This window comes from Eurosta solidaginis, chromosome 3 (genome assembly GCF_040869045.1).
Source record: "Eurosta solidaginis isolate ZX-2024a chromosome 3, ASM4086904v1, whole genome shotgun sequence".
Lineage (NCBI taxonomy): Eukaryota > Metazoa > Arthropoda > Insecta > Diptera > Tephritidae > Eurosta > Eurosta solidaginis.
Window position 1 is genome coordinate 41,882,219 of NC_090321.1, and position 17,665 is coordinate 41,899,883.

General features: G+C 35.0%; 1 protein-coding gene across 10 annotated transcripts in view; it reads left to right on the forward strand.

Annotated features, from left to right (window-relative positions):
- The window catches only part of LOC137243612 (ecdysone receptor-like), a 641,164-nt gene that overhangs the window by 606,462 nt on the left and 17,037 nt on the right, over positions 1-17,665 (forward strand). For all 10 annotated transcript variants that reach the window (XM_067771492.1, XM_067771487.1, XM_067771484.1 and 7 more), the window contains exons 5-6: positions 16,291-16,778; positions 16,869-17,012. In XM_067771492.1, coding sequence (XP_067627593.1) covers positions 16,291-16,778; positions 16,869-17,012 — 632 coding nt within the window. The remainder of the gene's footprint in view (positions 1-16,290; positions 16,779-16,868; positions 17,013-17,665) is intronic.

Below are 17,665 nucleotides of genomic sequence, written 5' to 3' on the forward strand. Positions count from 1 at the left end.
AGCTGGAAAATGTTTTTTTTTTTTTTTGTGAGAATATTTTAAATGTAAGCCATAGGAGCAGTATATAAATATACTGTGAGTATACAAGAAGAAAGCAACAAAGAAAAAGTTAGGAAAAAAATAATTATTTTTTTATACCCAGCTGTACTTGAACCATAAGGTATTATAACTTTGATTGGATAACGGTTTGTTGTACAGGTATATAGAAATCAAGATAGATATAGATTTCTGGATATCAAAATCATCAGTATCGAAAAAAAATTTGATTACGCCATGTCCGTCCGTCTGTCCTTCTCTTCACCAAATTCAGTATACGGGCTTATCTGTATCCAGAATAGATGGGTATAGAAAATGAGCGGAATCGGACGATTTCGATATCGAAAATTTAGAAAAATGGAAAAAATGAGATAGTTCAAAAACTAATACCGCCAAGCTAATGAAGTTAGGTAAATGGATTGGTTTTATGACGCAAAAGATAAATTCCAGAAAATTTTGGAATATGGACATGGCAGCATCCACATTTAGAAGTAGAAAATTTGGAAATTTAACATAAAATTTGCAAATGTAGCATTTGTGCACCACGGCGTATGAGCAACATTTTTAAGTCCACGTGTTTAAATGGTAGCCACTGTAAAGGACGTATTGTAGGGAATGTGCTTGTTAATGTTGCAGTACTTGAGTACTTGTTTATGCAACTGCGAAAACATTCAACGAAGGTTTTAGGTGAGTGCTATTAATACGGCCAATACTTTGCTGAATACGCTTCCAGTCCGATATCGTGTTCGGTTCCGGGTTCAAATCCAGCTACGATTCCGGGTTCCTTTTCTTTCCTCTCCTTGCCTTGCCTTGTTTTCATTTTCTGTCTGATTTCGCTTATATCAACTCTACCACGTACATTGTTCTCACATTACGCTGAAGTTTAGTTACTACACTGACGCTTACATTCTGTATTACTCCATACAGCAGACCAATACCACACACTATGCTTGCATTTACATTCTACATACATCCCCCATATAGCTACAAGCCAAAACGGCTACGCTTACGCTTACACCTTATATCTTACGCTTGCATTCAGGATTCCCCCATACCGTAAGCAAAGATGTTGGCCCTGAATGAAACGAGCATAGGTTCCGATAAGAGCTGACTGTAGAAGGTAAAACAAGTAATAGGGTGGAGGAAAAGTTCACCGCTCGAATTCGCCACCGCACCGTTATCAAGTGTCATCACGCGGAGGTTCCACCACAGCATAGGGAGAGGATGCAAGCACTTCCGAGTTGGCGTTTTTGGATGACGCCAGTGTGTGCAAGGAGAGACATCGCCAGCAAAGACACCCAAAACAATAAAAAGTACAGAAAATATTATTGATTTGAATGGCGGAACAAATCACAAATAAATAATGTCTTTGATTCGGTTGAAGAATCAAATGACAAATAAAAAATATCTTTGATTTAAAAAATTTTCAAATAGAAAATTAATTTTATCAAGCAAGAATGCGTTACAAATAAAAAAATAAATAAATGTAAGGCGCGATAACCTCCGAAGAGATCTAAGGCCGAGACTCTCTTCCAATTTGCGTCGTGCTCCTCTTGATTTTTCCCTACAAATTGGCCGGACGGGACCTACATGTTTTATGCCGACTCCAAACGGCATCTGCAAGGCAGATGAGTTTTCAGTGAGAGCTTTTCGTGGCAGAAATACACTCGGAGCGCTTGCCAGACACTTCCGAGGGGCGACCCCGCTTAGAAAAATTTTCTTCTAATTGAAAAACCTTATTTCTAAAATTTTGATGTTGCTTTGCCCGGGAGTTGAACCCAGGGCATACGGTGTGATAGGCGGAGCACGCTACCATCACACCACGGTGGCTGCCGTTAGTTACAAATAGATTTTAGAATAATCATTTCCAGTTTTGACCACCACTGTATCTAACTTGTATCACTTTACTCATACGCCGTGGCACCATGCAAAGTTACGCTACATTACATACTGATCAGTGATCACGCATTTTTGCTGTTATAACTACATTATTATGTTGCATGCAGAATATGTTTAACATGATACAAGTTTAGCATGATACATTTTGTGAATAAGCATGAAGAATTTGTGCTGTCTGAAATACATTTCCCGGGTATTATTTACCAAAGAAAACATTGATTGATTGATTACTTCACATTTATACAGATGAATAGTGCAATTCTACGATGTGTTATAAGTAAATATTATATATATATTATTGGTCACTGTAGTATACAGCTAGTATGTGGTTCTACCAAAGCGATCGTTCCAAGTTCGATACGCGGCACAAGTAACAACAAAAATACATTGGAAAAGCTTTTATATATGAATACTTATCTCGGTTGTGCTCTGGCAAGCCCTTCGAGTGTGTTTCTGCCGTAAAATGTTTTTAATAAAATTTAAAGACAAGCAGCTTGGCCTTAATATGCTCGGCGGTATAACACACTAAATTATTATTATTATTATTGTAGTTAATAGCATAGAATTTATTCCTTCATACCCAGTCACCTCAATATTGATTATTCAAAAGCTTTTATAATATAATCACAATTTAATTGAGGGTTTGTTCGCACCACGTAGTGATATGAAATTACTTTATGTCAAAGCCAAAATGCAATAAAGTATTTTAATAGGCAGCATTTTCAAGTGAATTAGTTTTACATATAAGCTATTTTAAGCAAATAATTACATATACATATGTATATATCTCTGATAACTTACAAATACTTGGCAAAGTTTTATAAAAATCAAGCAAAAAAGTATAAGCTCGGGTGAAGCCGTACATTACGTACCCAGCTGTGCACTTGAAACGCTGTTGTTGGTAGAATATCAGTCAAATGTAGTTAAATACCATAGAGTTGTTGCAAACTTTGTTAAGGTTAGACCTTTAGGAAAAGTGGGTCTTTAACCGATTTTGACTATCTTCACTCAGTCTATATAATTTAGCAAGAATAGTGTCTCTGCCAAATTTCAAGATAATTTCTTTAACGGCTTTTGATTTACGGCTTGTTAATTAAATTGTTTGATTATAGAAATTATTGTGACGAATATTAGTGACACTAAGTGATACTCACATCACCAATCTGAAACTAAGTAAATAAAGCCACAACAACAATAAAGCAAGCTGCCTTGTATGTACGTAAACAAATTAATCATTATGTCTACACATATGTCCATACAAGCAGCGGAGAGCACAAACACATGCATATATCTGAGATACACCCAAAAGTAGGCAATCATCTGTGGAAGTATCACTCACATATACACGCGCATGAGTTATAGCTGGTGAGTTTATAGCTGGTAAATAAGTAGCAAATTCTAGAAATAGAAATGCCTAGAAATATGCGAGGAAACCAAAGAGTATAAAAGCAGCACCAGCTGAGGCACGACGATTCAGTTTGATTTAAGCACGCTATCTGTCGCGAAGTAGAAGTGTTATTGTGAAGTACTTTCAAATTAGTGCGACGGGACCTACATGTTTTATGCCGACTCCGTACGGAATTTACAATGTAGATGAGTTTTCACTGAGAAGCTTTTTATGGCATAAATACACTCGTGGTGTTTGCCAAATCACTGCCAAGGGGCGACCCCGCTTAGAAAATATTTTTTCTCATTTTTTTCTGTTGCTTTGCCCGGGACTTGAACCCATTATCTTCGGTGTGCTAAATTTTTTGGAGATTTTGAGATGTATTTTAGCTTAGAAATATAATGAAGTAAGACTACAAATCAATAAGGATTTAAGGGAGTATCATTGTCTGTTACGCTTGTCTCCATTAAATGTCAATTATTTATAGAAATATCTGTACGTACATATTTGCATGTAAGAGTTAATGAAGTGTGTTAAAATGCAGTGAAGTTTTATTTGAATAATTTGTTTGTTGCACAAAGAAAGCAAAATAATTACAAACGTACCTCATTCACAGTAGACAACACATGCAGTTTTTTGTGCTCCTATCATTAAATGATTACTTGATTCGCCTACTTAATATCTATATAACATTTGAATATATTTACGTACTATTTTTTTCTTAGCATTTAAATTAATTAGCTACGTTATTACTTAGGTTTCAGTGTGAACAACAACATGTCTAGTCCAACAACATGTCTAGTCCCTTTCCATTTACGTAAATATTCATTCATACATACATTTCAGACAGATCACACGCAAGCTATGACAAATGAAGCGAATAACTTTTTTTACTTAAGTGAAATTTATTTGCATGCTAATTACATGATTGAGAGTTAACAGTAAATTTATGATACTAGTATGACAGGCTTACAAACCAATGGGTGTTTCCACAGAAGTGCCAACGAAGAGCAACGCTAAGTTAAACTGGACAGTCCATGATAACGTCACATAGACTGAATGAGTCCGTAGTGTTACCAGAAATTTCTTTTAACGTCCAAACTGAAAAGCCCTATGAAAAACCAGGACCTATGTTATAAAATAACTCCGTCCTCTTGGCAAATACTAGAAGCTCACTCGCTGTATCACTCTTAATAGCTGGAGTCTTAGCCTGGCAATCGCAGGCCACGAGCACAGAACTTGCTCGCTCGTTTCTCCTCCAACCCGCACTTCCTACATCTACTATCACTGACCAAGCCTAATTTAAAGGCATGTGAAGCCAGACGGCAGTGTCCAGTCAGAATACCCGTCATGAGTCTACAGTCCTCTCTTTGAAGGCCGCATATGCAGTCTTCTACGACGCAAAATATTGCTTCAATTAGTAGACTTATATAGAAGATATTAAAAGTAAATGCAGCATACTAAATTCCTTGAATAATTTTTTTTACAAATAAAAATTTTAACACTAAAGGGCATTTCAGGTATTTTTATGGTTCATAATTTGCTTTTCAAGCAAATGCGTGCCAGCAGTCAAGGTTGTAAGGTTGAAAAAAACTGGCACGTCCAAACAATTATAGAAAATTGTCACTTATTTTGGATACATACTAGCATACCCTCTTCGCTCCATCTATCCCCAGCTCTGTATCTTCATCTAATTCTATAACTTCCCAGTGTCTTTCTCTTTCCTTCGTTTATAGTTCTTTTTATTCTTCTCCACTCTTTTCCCAGTTCCAGCCCCATTCCCATTCCCAGAGATTGCATGTATTTTTGACAAACAATTTTGTCTAATAAGAAAAAAACTAAGGGGTGGTCCATCCTTATAATTTTGTGGTATGAAAAAGAGATAAGATCCGATTCTCAGGCCTACTCGATATGCTCACAAAATTTCATGAGAATTGGTCCAGCCATTTCAAAGGAGTTCAACTACTAACACTGTGAAACGAAAATTGTATATAAATATAATGTATTTTGAATTTTATATAATTCGAGCCGGACCCGTGCGCATCTTGCGCAACAAATATAGAAGTCTCATATCAAATATCAACAAAAATCAGCTGTTCTATCAATCAAAAATCTATAAACTTACATGCGCTTGCGCTGCCATCTGGCGAATGTGAGAAACTGCCGGTAATGCAGTGTTAGTTCTAATCAAATATTCACAATAGTGCCATAGTAGAAATAGATTTCTTTCCGTGATCACAATCGTTTATTTTTAACGAATTATATTAATAAAATATAGCTAAGCAAAAGCACTACGACTAATATTGTCCAAAGCTCGCTAATAGCACGAAACCCCATCTTTAGGTTAGGTGAAATTGAACTGGCCGGTCCATGAGGACCTCACATAGACTGATTGAGTCCGTAGTGTTACCAGAAGTTTGTTTTAACGACCAAACTGAAAAAACCCTATCAAAATCCAGGACCTATGTTATAAAATAACTCCGTCCTTTTGGCAAATACCAGAAGCTTCGTAGGACTTAAGCCACTTGCTGCTTCTAGATCTGACAGCTGGAGTCTTAGCCTGGCAAGCGCAGGGCACGAGCATAGAACGTGCCCGATCGTTTCCTCCTCCAGCCCGCACTTCCTACATCTGCTATCGCCGACCAAGCCTAATATAAAGGCATGTGACGCCAGAAGGCAGTGTCCAGTCAGAATACCCGTCATGAGTCTACAGTTCTCTCTTTTTAATGATAGAAGCAACTTTGTTAGTCTAAGGTTGTAAGACGTACACATAATCTTCGACACTTTACAGCCCGCGCTAAAACCCACACCTTTCCTGCTTGGTCGATCATCTGCACCTCTTGCTTTCGCTTAATTTCGCCCAGTCTAATTGGGACGTCGCAAGCTTCAAGGGATTGCGCCCTTTTTAGCTAGTTCATCCGCTTTTTCGTTCCCATCTATTCCCATATGCCCTGGGTCCCAATATAGATGTATGGTTCTCCCTGCCCCGATTCTCTCCAGGGGCTGCTTACACTCTAACACGCATTTAGATGCTGTGCTATGCGAGATTATTGCCTTAATTGCTGCTTTACTGTCAATATAAAAGTTAACACGATTGCAGCTTGGGCTATTTTCTTCCAGGGTTTCTACTGCAAGAGGTAAAAAAGAGTGAGAGGTAAAAACATCTTAAAAGTTATTTAGATAGGCCAAAGTGGGAACAATGTATGTGGTTGAGTTAATATGAGCTAAATCAGACAGCAAATGAAAACAGCAATAAATGTCGAACAAAGAAAAGGAAGGGAGAGGAAAAGAAAGACGAGAAGTCGAAATCGAAACCAAAACAAAGCCGGAATGAAACCGGACGGCATGTTATCAATTTGTTATTGGTTTGCTATCCACTGTTTATAGGCGTGTGGGTTATCGGTTTGTTATAGGCGTGGTATCGACAAGGTATAGACAAATTAATGATTATTATTCGAAGTTGTTTAAATTCGTTATCGTTGTATAGTTATATAGTTACCGATATGTTATCAAAAAGTTATCGATTAACTATTTTTTTGTTTGTTTTCGAAAATTTAACGAAAAGATATTGATTTGATATTACCCAAAGGTTATTAATTATATATTGAAAATATATCGATTTCTTATCGAAGATTTGCCGATTTGTTATCAAGGCGCTACTGATTTGATATTAAAAAGTTATCGATTTCTTATCGGATTGTTAGTAATTTTTTATCGATGTATTATCAATTTGTTATCGACGCCTCATCGGTTTGTTATCAAAACTCTTTCCATTTGAAGCCGACAACAAACTGATAACTTGACGATAGTAATTCGCTATCGATAATTAGCCGAAAATTAATACCAAAGGTATGAACAAAACCGCATACCTGTTAACTATGGATTTTATCAAATATCACTTGTCCGATTTACCTAGGCGTGCATATCGGGTTATCTGCTTATGTGGTAAATACTACACAGAAATCATTTTTTAAACAGATAAATTAATAATTATAGTGACGTGAATAGGACAACTACATTTTACTTTTCAGTAAATTGCGTTCATCGGTCATCGATCCATAGGGGAACGGCTTTTTGAATGACCTACGGGTGTTGTAAGTCGGCCTTAAATCTATCCATGCAGTAACCAAACGTACCAACGCTTTAGAAATGCATTAACCCAGATGTTCTTAACGAATAGCGAGCTAGAAATGCATAGCGAATTTAGGGTTAAACTCTGCAGTATGAGTACTATGATCCGATCAGCATACTTGATGACCAAGCAAACAGTAATATAGAAACTACTGGCTGCCTTTTGATTACTAATAGAATATCGAAATAAAGTAGAGTTATGTAAATTGCTCTCGTATTAATTTTTGTTGACTAGAGTTTAACCCCACAACTTCGGCCGATTATGATGAGATAAGCAACAAAATTTTTTGTTATCGAACAAAGTGGCAAGGCTATCTAGCCTTAGTGATTTTTTCTTACTGGGCCGTTGTGATCGATTTTTCTCTATATTTTTTTTGCTATATTTAACATGAAAAAAACATGAATTGTTAATATTAATTATAATTGCTAATAAAATGTCTAGTCTAACTGTCTACCAATATGTATGGAGTGTACTTATCTTAAGCTTTTTTACGAAGGCAACTAAACAAGAAAAAATAAAATTGATTGCATAAGATAAACGTTAATTTATATTTTTTATTTAAATGACAATGCCATTGAAAGGCGTAAATTGCAAGATGCGTGTTAAGGCTGGGAAAAATTATGTGAGTACAAGTGGAATGTAGGAGTATGTTTTTTCAAACTGTTTGTGATACAAGCGTCTCAATGTGCAATGATATGGGCACGTAAGCACATGAATATATGTCTACCAGGTTTTTTTAAAGAGAACGAATGTTGTGAAACTTAGTGACTTGCATACAATTTCCTTAACATAATTGATTAAATAGTTAAAAATATTGCAAAAATAATGTTTGCGATAAAAAATTGTAAGGTCTTTTTTGGAGTAGGCAGTTTAGTATCCCCAATCAATTTTAGTCTAATAAAGTAAAAATTATAGCTCTCTAAAAATTCACTTTAATTATACTCAGCTGAGCAGAGCTCACAGAGTATATTAACTTTGTTCGCATAACGGTAATCCGTAACGGCATACACTAATCGAGATAGATATAGACTTCTGTATATCAAAATGATCTGGGCGAAAAAAAAATTTATTTAGCCATGTCCGTCCGTCCGTCCGTAAACACGATAACTTGGGTAAATTTTGAGGTATCTTAATGAAATTTGGTATGTAGGTTCACGGGCAATCATCTCAGATCGCTTTTTAAAATGAACGAAATCGGACTATAACCACGCCCATTTTTTCGATATCGAAAATTTCGAAAAACCCAAAAAGTGCGATAATTCATTACCAAAGACGGATAAAGCGGTGAAACTTGGTGGGTGGATTGACCTTATGACGTAGAATAGAAAATTAGTAAAATTTTAGACAATGGGCGTGGCACCGCCCACTCTTGAAAGAAGGTAATTTGAAAGTTTTGCAAGCCGTAATTTGGCAGTCGTTGAAGATATCATGATGAAATTTGGCAAGAGCGTTACTCCTATTCCTATGTGTGTGCTAAATAAAAATTAGCAAAATCGGATGACGAACACGCCCACTTTAAAAAAAAAAAAACTTTTTAAGTCAAATTATAACAAAAAATTGAATATCTTTACAGTATATAAGTAAATTAGGTCATCATTCAACTCCAGTAATGATATGGTGACACAAAATACAAAAATAAAAGAAAATTTCAAAATGGGCGTGGCTGCGCCTTTTTTAGTTTAATTTGTTTACAATACTTTTAATGCCATAAGTCGAACAAAAATTAACCAATCCTTGTGAAATTTTGTAGGAGCATAGATTCTTCGACGACAACTGTTTTCTGTGAAAATGGGCGAAATCGGTTCAAGCCACGCCCAGTTTTTATACACAGGCGACCTTCTCTCCTTCCGCTCGGCCGTTAACACGATAACTTGAGCAAAAATCGATATATATTTACTAAACTTAGTTCACGTACTTATCTGAACTCACTTTATGTTGGTATAAAAAATGGCCGAAATCCGACTATGACCACGCCCACTTTTTCGATATCGAAAATTACGAAAAATTTAAAAAATGCCATAATTCTATACCAAATACGAAGAAAGGGATGAAATATGGTAATTGGATTGGTTTATTGACGCAAAATATAAGTTTAGAAAAAACTTTGTAAAATGGGTGTGACGCTTTCCATATTAAGTAGAATAAAATGAAAAAGTTTTGCAGTGCGAAATCAAAAGCCTTTGAAATATTGGCAGGAATACTGTTCGTGGTATTACATATATAAATAAATTAGCGGTACCCGACAGATGATGTTCTGGGTCACCCTGGTCCACATTTTGGTCTATATCTCGAAAACGCCTTCACATATACAACTAAGAGCTACTCCCTTTTAAAACCCTTATTAATACTTTTAATTTGATACCCATATCGTACAAACACATTCTAGAGTCACCCCTGGTCAACCTTTATGGCGATATCTCGAAAAGGCACCCACCTATAGATCTAAAGCCCACTCCCTTTTAGAATACTCATTAACACCTTTCATTTGATTCCCATATCGTACAAACACATTCTAGAGTCACCCCTGGTTCACCTTTATGGCGATATCTCGGAACGGCGTCCACCTATAGAACTAAGGCCCACTCCCATTTAAAATACTCATTAACACCTTTCATTTGATTCCCATATCGTACAAGCACAATCTAGAGTCACCCCTGGTCCACCTTTATGGCGATATCCCGAAATGGCGTCTACCTATAGAACTATGGCCTTTTAAAATACTCTTTAGTACCTTCCATTTGATACCGATGTCATAGAAACACATTCCAGGGTACCCTAGGTTCAGTTTCCTACGTGGTGATTTTCCCTTATTTTGTCTCCAAATCTCTCAGCTGAGTATGTAATGTTCGGTTACACCCGAACTTAGCCTTCCTTACTTGTTTTTAAAAACCCCTTTTTCCCGAGGCCGTTATAGATTTGCTTTCCAAAAAAAAAAAAACAAAATTCACACTTTGCATATAGGAAAATCTTAAACAAACTTCGGAAAGAAATTTAAAAACCTATAGCTTGCACTGATTGTACTACTGACCTGCAAGTATGCAAACAATTTAGAGAACTTCCAATAAAAAGCGAGAAATGTTTGTAAAATTTGCTCGAATTTTTTTAATTTGCTCGAAAACGATTTGAGATTGGTTTGCAGCGTATGAGTTTCCAAATGCATAGAAGTTATTTCTCAAAATATCTGAAAAAAAAACTTAGTTGACTAAATTTAAATTTGAAAAAAAAAATGCCAATGATATTTTTCTGTTAGCTACTATATGTACATATATCTTCAGTACACGTTTGGAAGTTTTGGTTTAAATCTTAAACTTTTTAGTCTACGTATAAACGAAACTTTTTTTGTATAAATTAAGCGGGGGTCGCCCTTATTATTTTTAAAGTATGAAAACATTTATTTGAAGCAACTTTTTATTTATAATTTATTTAATAATTTCGGACAATTTTAAACAACGTTACATCAGGACGGACAAGGCGACAGCTCTTTCGATTATACCTTGTAAATCTCCGCCAAGCCTTTTCTCCCGGGAGTGGGATTTGAAGAGATTTACAAGGTATAATCGAAATAGCTGTCGCCTTGTCCATCATGATGTCACGTTTAAATTTTTCCAAAATTGCTAAAGAAACCTTTTTTGGTTTTAAATGCAAACCTTGCTAAATTCAAAACGAAATGGGCTCATTTCATTGGTTTTGAATTGAAAAATTTTGGTTTAAATTCTAGTCCCGAAAATGTGCATTTTTCAAACTTTTGAACTAAAATTGAAACCCAGATATACTAAACATTGGGTTTATCCTCTTATAGATATAACATAGACCAAAAAGTTTGAAAATACAGTACGTGTAAAACTTTTTGGTTTTAATTTTAAACTTTTCAAAAAAAATTAAACTTTTCAAGTGTCTGGACTAAAATGAATACTAAGATATCTTAAAGATTGCTTTAAACTATTTACTGGTTTTAAAAGAAGTATAAAAAAGCTTAAAATCAGCAGTAAACTTTGTTATGTTTAATAATTAAACTAAAAGCTTTGGCCGCGTATATAAAGCCAGATTTTAGTCCTCTTTTTATTTTACCTTGATATCTATAATTTTTATTTTTTTTTGCAAACATACTATAACTAGACTAGCAGCAGTTGTCTTGTACATATCAAAGGCTCACAACCAAGATCTACGTCAAAAGCATACTAATTTTGTAAAAGCACGAACAATTCTGAAAATCCAAATGACCTCAACAACATGGCGTTGAATATCAACTACTTGTGCGCATTTCTTAACAGCTATTGATTTGTGTAGTTTTAACAGCGCATAAGTAGATATGTACTTGGTTGTATTGAATACTTAAGCTTAGCTAGCTTTTGCGCATGCGCTACAACATTATTCTCAGTCTTGTTGTGTGATAGTGGACAGACATAGATGTAGAACCCTTTATTTATTGACTTGCAGCGCTTGCGGCGTATATTTCTTGCCCAACAACTGTTATGTTTAGCATGCTTTTTCACGCATTAAGTTGTATAAAATACAATATGTAAATTTGGACATTGATCGATTTTATAAATACTTAAGTCGTTGTCAATTTATTGTTGAACATTGAATTTATGTACATATATAGAACATTTTTCATTGATATTTTAATATTATTTTTAATATGATGAACTTTATAATGATGTAGTGCCGTTAAAAATACATACTTCTGGTATACAGCAGCGTACTCGAAAATAGCAGTGATAATTACAAAAAAAAAAAAACATTTCATTAAATTCTTTTTTTTTTCGATGGTTTAAGGAAAAACTTTTATGAATTTTGTTACTGAAACTATTCAAACCAACCCCAAAAAAGTTTTCGAAAAAATCGAATTTTGGGCAACTTTTTGATGGCAGCGTAAAATATGCTCTGGCTCTGAACATGAACTGATCATAGAGCATATGCGTAGCATTAAAATATGATAGCATCTTTAATGCTCAGCTATGAGCTACGATTACATCGTATTTTAGAGCGCAGCAAATAGCAGAATAAAACCCCCAAACGAAATTATATTTGTAGTGGAGCGAGATCAACAAAAAACAAGTAAGGACGGGACTGTCTTCGGCTGTGCCGAAGACTTCATACCTTTCATGAATGGGACTGAACAATAATCTTATCCCGTTCGTAATCTCCAAATAATCGAATGTATAAGATAAGAAATATATAGTGAACAGAAGTACATACCTAAACGATTTTTAAGATAAATATAAAATAAAAAATGACAAAAAACCCCCTTATCTGAAAGATCGGTTGTATAGGATATATATTATATATAGCTCCGATCGAAATTATTTTTACAGGAAATCGTCTATGATATATTAGAATATATATCACCAAGTTTCACGTTTTTATATTGGAAACTGAGGGAGAAATGACCAAAAATCTTTCTATCTGAACGATCGTTTGTATGGGATAGGTATATACTATATACATATCGTTCCGATCAAAATGGTTTTTTCAGGAAATCTTCTATGATATATTAGAATATATATCACCGAGTTTCACGTTTATACTTTCTAAATTAAGGGAGAAATGGCCAAAAATCTTTCTATCTGAACGATCGGTTGTATGGGATATAACTATATATAGCTCCGATCAAAGTGATTTCTTCAGGATATATATCACCGAGTTTCATGTTTATACTTTCTAAATTGCGACAGAAATAACCAAAATCGTCCTATCTGAACGATCGGTTGTATAGGAGATATATGTTATAGTGGTCCGATCCTACCGGATCCGACAAATGTCTAATATAATACAAAAATACATCTCTGTGCCAAATTTCATTGAGATATCTCAAAATTTGAGGGACTAGTTTGCGTTCAAAGAGACAGACGGACGGACGGACGGACAGACAACTCAGTTCGTCGCCCTGATCAATTCGGTATACTTAATGGTGAGTTTATCATCTATATTTCTAAACGTTACAAACATCGGACCAAAGTTAATATACCATTTCATGTTCATGGAAGGTATAAAAATGTATTGCTATTTGCTCTGTTGCATTGTTCTGCCGAACTTTCTCGTTTTTCGCGCTTCTACTTATCTAAAACAACACGGAATGCAATGTGCGAGCAGAGATGGGTGTCCCACAAGCACAAAAACAACATCATCACAACGCTAAATCTACTCTAACAAAAAACAATCCAATCCAAAAACAAGAGAAAAAAAGTTTTACATGAAACAATGCCGAAAAAAGCAAATAGCAATATTTTTTTGTTTTTGTTGCTCGCGCTCAACTACAGAGATGTTTTTGTTTGGGGGTTTTTCTGTCATTTTCTGCGCTCTTAAACACGACGTAGCTCGCACCAGAGCATTAAATAAATGTTATCAGGTTTCTTTATGCTACCGCTCTGCTCTATGCTCTGTTCTTGCTCGGTGCCGGAGCAGTAGCAGAGCATATTTTTCGCTGCTACTGCTATTCGGTCAATGATAGTTGTGATGTTAAAAAGATCAAAAAAGGTTCAGCGCCGCGTCTACAAGAAGAACTGTGTTTTGTGTGGAGTTTTTGAAATTTGTGTAAAGTGTAGCAAGTCCAAGATTGTTTATTTTGATAAATTTAAGGCCTCTATGGTTCAAAATGGAAACCAAGTTCTACGCACACATTGTCACGAAACCCGATAATCTATATTTTAAACCAAATTTGGTTTGGTCATTTAAGTATGTAAGTTCCGAATTTAAAATTTGGGCTCGTTAGACTTTCAGCCGTGTATATTTTCAATATGATCGTTTACTCTCTAACGTTTATCGATTTGATTCGTTAAAAAATTTGTAGATATATTTTTTTGTACCCCTCATATCTAATTCTCTGCATTAAAAATCATTTGCTTACATCTATACACATATAGTCTCGTATTCTAAATCCATTCTAATTTCAGTTTTTTGACATCAACCCGATGTGTTGCCTGTAAATTAATGTTTCTGTTAAACTGTTTCTTACGTCATATGTATCAATATACAATAAGTTGTACATATATCTAGTACATATGTTATAAACAAAAGACTTACAGTCGACTTGTTGCTTGCCGCCCATCCGCCTGTTGTTCATTTAGTCATTTAGACTTTTTGTCTTATTGTTTATTTATGTTTTACGACGATTACTCATACGCCTTGACTGTCGATAAGTTTTTGGGCTTTTAAATTGTGGCTGACAATCAGGTCGCGCTCAATTCGTGAGACCTTCATTTGGTTATTGTTCATAAACGTGTTTGTATATTTGTGCGTATGTGTGTTTGTGAAAGAGAGAAATCTCACACATTTCCAATATAGTATATTTACTTCTATTTTTATTACTTCTCCCTTTTCTTCAGATTTTATTTGATGTCGCTGTGCTTTGTCATTCATCTTCACCGGTTCAGTTCAACGCCGCCACTCTGTTCACCTCGTCGTTTTTTAGGCGTGTTTGTTTTGAAATTAAGGCTATCGAAATTTTCGCACATCTTCGCAGGGTATTCCTTTGTATCTGATATATTTGCGTCGCTTATAAAGACATTTCCTATTAAAAAGTTTGACATTTTTTAAATATTCCTTTGAAGGCGCCTATCTTACTTTTTGCATATACATATGTATATCCAATATTGATATATTTCGCGCGTCGTGTTTGCAAAAAATTTTTAATTAATGTTTTGTGTGAAATATGCTGAAAGGTGAATTTGCTTGCGGCATAGCATTTGATTTAGGTGTGTATGTGTGTATGTGTGAACTTCTAGCTGTTATGACTTCAATCTAAAAATTTTATGTTGATGTTGTTTTTATTGTATTTAGTTTCTGTGAACATGTGCATATATTCAAACACCTGTTAAGCAAAAAGATTTATATAAGTAGTTCTAAAAGTTATCTCAAAATAAGTAAGCAGCTTTCTTATTTGAAAATGTTGTGTAGTGATATGATCACAAATCAAGTGATGCGATTTGAATAGTAATATTTATATATATTGGCGATGCTTGAAGATGAGGGACCAAAGTATAATTATTCTGATCCTATGACATCATTCTATGCAATTTTTTAAAATTTAGTGTAACGCTTTGACGTCATACGATGTAGTAAATCATTACATGTTGTATAATTAAAGAGGCGACGTGATGTCATCTGCTATTCCAATATCAGCATAAATGCAATCAAAACCTCATAAGCGATATAAAACCATAGGTTATCAGCTGAGGCAACTTCAAAGTTATTTTAATCAGGTGTTGTTTCAAAGTGCTTCTCTTGCTATGACGTCATACATAGATATTATATCAGTGTGACATTATATGAGGTGATGTGATGTGATATGTTTTTTCAATTATCACCAAGTATTGAATAAATTCATGTAAGAAATCGTAGTTCAACTAAAATATCACGCCTGGAACATTGGCTGTCACATTACGTGATGTCACAAGTGATGATTCTATTGCATTATGCACAAATTTGAACTGACTTGATGAGAGGGATGGGTGCATTTAATGCGATACAAAAAATTACAGCCATTCTAATAAAAAATCACTTGAGGTGCTAAAAATGCTTGATTGCAGAAGTTGATGAAATACGACAAATTATTTGTAAATCATCATATGTAATATTAAATTAGACATTTTTCTATAGATTATTTTGCATAAAATACAAAACTTTAGGCAACAAGACGTAAGGCTTTCGTGGGCATTTGGCTGTTTCTGAATTATCCACACCAAAGAGAAATATTATATGTTAACACATTTTTAAATTTGTTAATTTGATCAAATTTCTCTCAAATCTGCAGTTGATATATCCAATATATTCAATTAAAACAATTTGCATTTTCATGACTAACTTATCAACACTATCTTTTTTCCCCAATTTTCAGGTCGCGATGATCTCTCACCGTCGAGCAGCCTTAACGGCTATTCGGCCAATGATAGTTGTGATGTTAAAAAGATCAAAAAAGGTCCAGCGCCGCGTCTACAAGAAGAACTGTGTCTTGTGTGTGGCGATCGGGCATCTGGTTATCATTATAATGCGCTCACCTGCGAAGGCTGTAAGGGTTTCTTTCGGCGTAGTGTTACAAAGAAAGCTGTTTATTGTTGTAAATTTGGACATTGCTGTGAAATGGATATGTATATGCGACGTAAATGTCAAGAATGTAGACTGAAGAAATGCTTAGCGGTTGGTATGCGACCAGAATGTGTTGTGCCGGAGAATTTAAATTTGCAAAAGCGGCGTGAAAAGAATTTGCAAAAGAATAAAGGCAAACCAACAGCAGATGATTCGCCAATAATTTGTAAAAATGAATTGATTAAGAATGAGATACTCGAACTGATGAATTGCGAACAACCGTCGCATCCAACATGTCCGGTAAGTGAAAAATATGCTTTTAAACAAAATATTTCTTCGATTTGATATAAGTGCTATATCTAAATAATTTTATATCTTTTGGTTCTACAGTTGCTACCTGATGATATTGTGGCCAAGTGCAAGGCGAGCAACATTCCGCCGCTGACGCGGAATCAGTTAGCGGTCATATATAAATTAATTTGGTATCAGGATGGATATGAACAGCCATCGGAGGAAGATCTCAAGCGTATTATGGTAAGATTAAAGAAATTAATTTCATTATTATCTCACAAAAGTCAATTAGCAGGAAATAATTACTATGAAAGCGACTGACAGTTTTTATAATGCATTTTTTTATAATTTACGCTAGAAGATTTTTCTTGGCAGAATTTGTGCAAAATGTTTGCTTCAGACTGTCAGTTCGTGAGATCCTCACATACTCTGAACGAGTGCATAGAGTTGTAATAAGTATCATCAGCGAACAAACTGAAAAACCCTCTCAGAAACTAGTACCTATGTCATAAAATAACGCCATCCTCTTGACAAATACTAGAAGGTTTTTAAGACCTATGCTGCTTTCTGCTTCTAGATCTAATAGCTGTGTCACTTCTTATAGCTGTAGTCTTCCGAACTTCCTACATCTTTTGTCACTGACGAGGCGTAAACTAAAAGCATACCATGCCTGATAGCAGTGTCCAGTCAGAACATCCATCACAAGCCCACGAGCTCTTTTTAGTGATAAGAGTAACTTGATTAGTTATGATCTTCAACACTTAATTAAGTACTAAAGGTCCCATAAATATTTGTATTCTGAGACCCTACCATGATGCTTGTTGTAAATGTAAGAAAACATTAACTATTTGTAAAATATTCCACTTCTGAACTATGCATTTTTCGATTATGACAAT